The following is a 4,493-nucleotide window of genomic DNA, read 5'->3' on the forward strand; positions in this document are numbered from 1 at the left end:
TGGAAAGTTGTCGATAGTCGAATCTGCGGCAAATAATATATTGCGCGTGTACATTTAGCACTGGTTATATTCTGGTCATATCGACTTTTTGCTGATTGACGCAAGCAATGGCATTTAATTAAAATTATGTATACAAAGATAGGTATCTTGTGCAATAATGTCATCTGCATCGCAAATTATGAAAAAAAAAAACGTTTCCTATACTATTAATGTGATCATATAATATCTTATTTATTTGTTATTATATGTTAATAAAAAATTAAAATTAAACAATTAAATTAAACAATATATTTCTATTTTTAAAAAGAAGGATTAATTTAAAAATAAGAACAACAATAATGTTTATTAAATAGAATGCTGTTTGTATAAATATTATATATTTTCTTACAAATTTTGAACACAAATGTTATCAATTCTTATTTAATTGTAAATAATTAAAAAGAATAATAATAATTAAAATATAACGTTAAATGTAAAATACTTCTTGTAAAAGTAATTATGTCAAAAAAAACTATACGAATAATATATAGAGTTAAACGACTATGTATATTTATTTATATTAAATTCTTTTAATCACTTAGAATTTATCTTTCAATTGGTTGTTGATTTGACAAAATTATTAATTAAACTGCATTAAAGTTAATAACTCCGAAAAGATATTTATATTAATTTTTTCAACAGTAGAGAGAGAGAGAGAGAGAGAGAGAGAGAGAGAGAGAGAGAGAGAGAGAGAGAGGGGGGAGAGAAGGGAGAGAGAGAAAGAGAGAGAGAAGACATAGTCACTTGTAATTTATTTTTATTGCAAAGAATGAACGATACTATAAAAACTTGGATATTATGAATTTATAACAATATCTGGAATGCAGTATTAAATACGAATATATTGGCGCGCTTGTTACGATGAACAAAAACGTTTACAATTTATCGTAAATTGCAACTCTGAAATATTCACGTACGTTTATGATAATTATCTGTCTTTATTCCACTGATTCATTACCGTAAAGAGCACTTTTATCAATACTGCTCATTCCGTAAGTAAAGTAACGATGTTGTTCACGGAAAGTATCGAATAGTCATCAGTGTTTGCGGTATTTGATGCCAAACGAGTGAAGATATCAATACCCCGTTATATTTAAACATCCCTAGTCCAGTTACGAGCGGCCGACCGTAGTGGTGCCCGCCGTGCCGGCGGGCACTTCCGCGTAACCGACCTCGACAAGCCGGGGCAAAACGAGGTCAGGAACGGCGCATACAACGCCGAACGAGGGTCGCGCGTTCGTTTCGCGGTGCGGTGCAGCGGCAGCCTAGCTGCCGCTAGCCGGGGGTAGTTCGCTCGGAGCTGCTCGGCTCGATTCGACGCGATGACGCCGCGCGTGGGGACACCGTCGTAGAACCTCCACCTGCATACCTGCAACGAGTACTCACACATACACCTGCACATATACCTATGGGGTGTCCCGGATTTATTCCGCATTGTTCTTTTTCTTATGTGTCGCGAATTTTCGAATGAATCGATTAAGGGCATAAATCAATTTCTTTCTCAGAAAATCACCCACAGAGGTTTTATTGCATAATCCTAAACACATAATGTTTTACGAAGAACTTAATTCTTTGAATGTTTCAAGCTCAATATAAAATTCTTTCTATGTATTCTCATATTTTGATATATTCTCATATTTTGATTGCATTTCCAAAGAATATGAAACACATGCTCCACTTAAGTGTTAAATCTCTTGACAATTAAAATTGGAATAAAATTTCTCCTGTGTTAAAATTGATTAGAAAATAAAAGACAATGTCTTTTTAAACTGTTAGACATAACTTTTACAGATTAACGTTTAAGAACAATTTGATGTAATCGAAATACTTGATTTAATTTTTTACCTGTATACAGTTTTGTTATTCTTAATGCATTTTAATTGCTTATATCAATATTTTTTGAAAATTATTGATGTCGTAGTATTATTGAAACCATCAGCGTGTAATCTACTTTTTGTCGAATGCGACAGGAAGTAGGTCCGCGACACCCCGTATACACACGGGCGAGCGAAGCAGCACCAGTTCTTGCGCAGAAGCTATCGCGTGTCGACGAGCGGAGGGTGTAGGGGTTGGCGGGGGTAGTCGTCCTCGCGGTGGCTCTCGCTCGTACGGAGAACGTTCTCAACGTCATTGGGCGTCGGGACGCCGCCACGACGCAGCGCTCTCGACTCGAAAACGCGAAAACGCAACCGCGAAGTGCCGCGCACGAGGACGAGATCTTATCTACAGATCTCTCGGACGGAATATCCGTTTTCGAACTCGCGAGGATTGTAAACGGAGATTTATTTAAAAAGAACGTGTTTTTGAGGAAAAAAAACGCCGAGCCACTTTAAGGAAGATTGCAACGCCGATTCACTTTGAGGAAGATTGCGACGCTGCTCTTCTGAGATCGATGGAAATTGATTTTTTGAGGACAAGATCGGCCTCACGGGAGTATGACAGTTATTATCGTAGATCGAACTTGTCGTCTTTGTAAATGACACAACGATCGTGAGAATCAATATAATAGCGCGAATAAGATCAGTTTACGCAGATGATTCAAAGATTGATCCTAGACTCGATCTTCCAGAAGATTGATGAAATTCGATTGATAGATTATTAGTGTGTATGTGTATGTGTGTGTGTGTATGTGTGTGTATGTGTGTGCGCGCGCGTGTGTTACAATTCGGCAAGTGTGAATGAGAAGAGATCGCGTAATCCTCGCGATACCTCAAGCATCATCCTTAATTTTTGAGCAAAGCGTCTTTTTATAGTTTCGATATTCTTCCAATTAAAGCGTTGCTCAAAAGATCCTCGTTGTTTTTTTAATTTGAAGGGCTTGTAGATCCCGAATTTTAAAAAGAGAAAGAATTCAGTGCGGAAAATAACGGAGAATAATGCAATAGTTTTAAGAAGTTGATTCTGAATTTCAAAGTCAAAGATTCAAGTGTTGCGGATCTTAAACAGAAAAAGATATCAATTTTGCAAAAAAGGAGCTTTAAAATAGCGTTTTAGTGAAAAGCGTTGGAGAACGTTTCTCTACAAAATGTCTATTCTGTAAAGTATTTATCTATTTAACGTCTCGCTAAAGAAAGATTTGTAGCATCGCAAGAAGGATTTATGAATTATGAATCTGCAAAAGAGGAAGAGACTTTTTCTCATAGTGAAATCTTGCTGAATACTTCCGCGAACAGCAATATGTCTCGATCTTTTCGCTGTGTGCAGTGTACGTAACTTTGATTCACCTAAAAACTTGTGTATGTTAACAAAAATAAGAATCATGATAGTGGAAGAGTGATTTATAGATCCTATAGCTACAAGCGAGTAAAATTATTGACAATGGAAAGCCGATCCTATAAAAATTTTATCAAAGTGTTTCGATTTTTTTCATCCATTTTCTATCTCGTGATGCATCAGGAACATCCTCGGTGTTGGAAGAATAATTTGTTAAGTTTCTAGGATTCTGAACTTTTGCTAAAAAACTAGAATTATCTGTGAGATTGGATTCGTCACATTCGAATCCGTGTGTGACAAATAAAAGACCTTTCGTGAAACTTAGTGAACACTTCTGTGAAGTATCTAAATCCTTTAATTCCATATTTAGTTAACTTGCTCAAGAAATTATTGTCTAATTAAGAACTAATTCAATTATTAAGAATCTTGATAATCGAGATAGAAACAGCTTTCAAATAATTATAAGAATTGGCATTTAGTCACTGTAACATATCGAGGATCAAGACAAACTCCCTCTTGCCGCGCCATCGATTCTGCGGACGAATCGTGCTTCCGCTGGCGGGAGTTGGTCCTGCGAGTGTAGGATTCGTGTGTGTATGTGTGATGACGATGAGGATCGCGCCGCGGGGACCATCGAGGTGACTCGCGGTGGCGACGATTCTTGGGGGAGCGGTACCGAGCGGTACCAAGGTTCGCAGGATGCTGCGGACGAGAAGGTCGAGAGGAGGAAGATCTCGCAGTGCAGAATCGTTCGCAGTCCTCGAATCGGCCACGACCGACTGGTAGGACCGATGACGGGGCATGACGATCTAACGGCGCGCGTCGCCAGGACGCTCACGTCGCGCTCGCGGCCCCTACTGACGACCCTGACGACGCTGCTCGTCGCGCTGTCCTGCTGCTGCGCTCGCGCCAGTGAATTCCCCGAGCGGGAATGCTGCGACCTACCCTACCCGATTCCGGAGCCCACCGGCAGGTCCACGTCCGCACCGACGCCAACCGGAAGAAGCGGTAAGTTGTCCCGAGAGTAGAATTGATCGTAGAGTTGATACAAAAAATAGCTTGTTTGATATATATATATATAGAAGGATTACTACACACGTATAATCCGCCTACTCCCCGAAAACTTCTACAAATACACATTTATTTATGACATGGATATCTGTCCGCACTGATTTCTTTCCAAATCCTTTAAAAATATATTCAGAAGATATCTTTTGTGTTTTAATATATATATATATATA

At 38.6% G+C, this 4,493-nt stretch overlaps 1 protein-coding gene across 1 annotated transcript in view; it reads left to right on the forward strand.

The window, feature by feature from the left end:
* Nucleotides 1-3,848: 3,848 nt before the first annotated feature.
* Nucleotides 3,849-4,493, forward strand: part of LOC108688661 — a 343,834-nt gene continuing 343,189 nt past the window's right edge. Inside the window, exon 1 of the mRNA XM_018194993.1 lies at nt 3,849-4,260. Coding sequence (XP_018050482.1) covers nt 3,849-4,260 — 412 coding nt within the window. The remainder of the gene's footprint in view (nt 4,261-4,493) is intronic.

Source organism: Atta colombica, unplaced genomic scaffold (assembly GCF_001594045.1).
Source record: "Atta colombica isolate Treedump-2 unplaced genomic scaffold, Acol1.0 scaffold238, whole genome shotgun sequence".
Classification (NCBI taxonomy): Eukaryota; Metazoa; Arthropoda; class Insecta; order Hymenoptera; family Formicidae; genus Atta; species Atta colombica.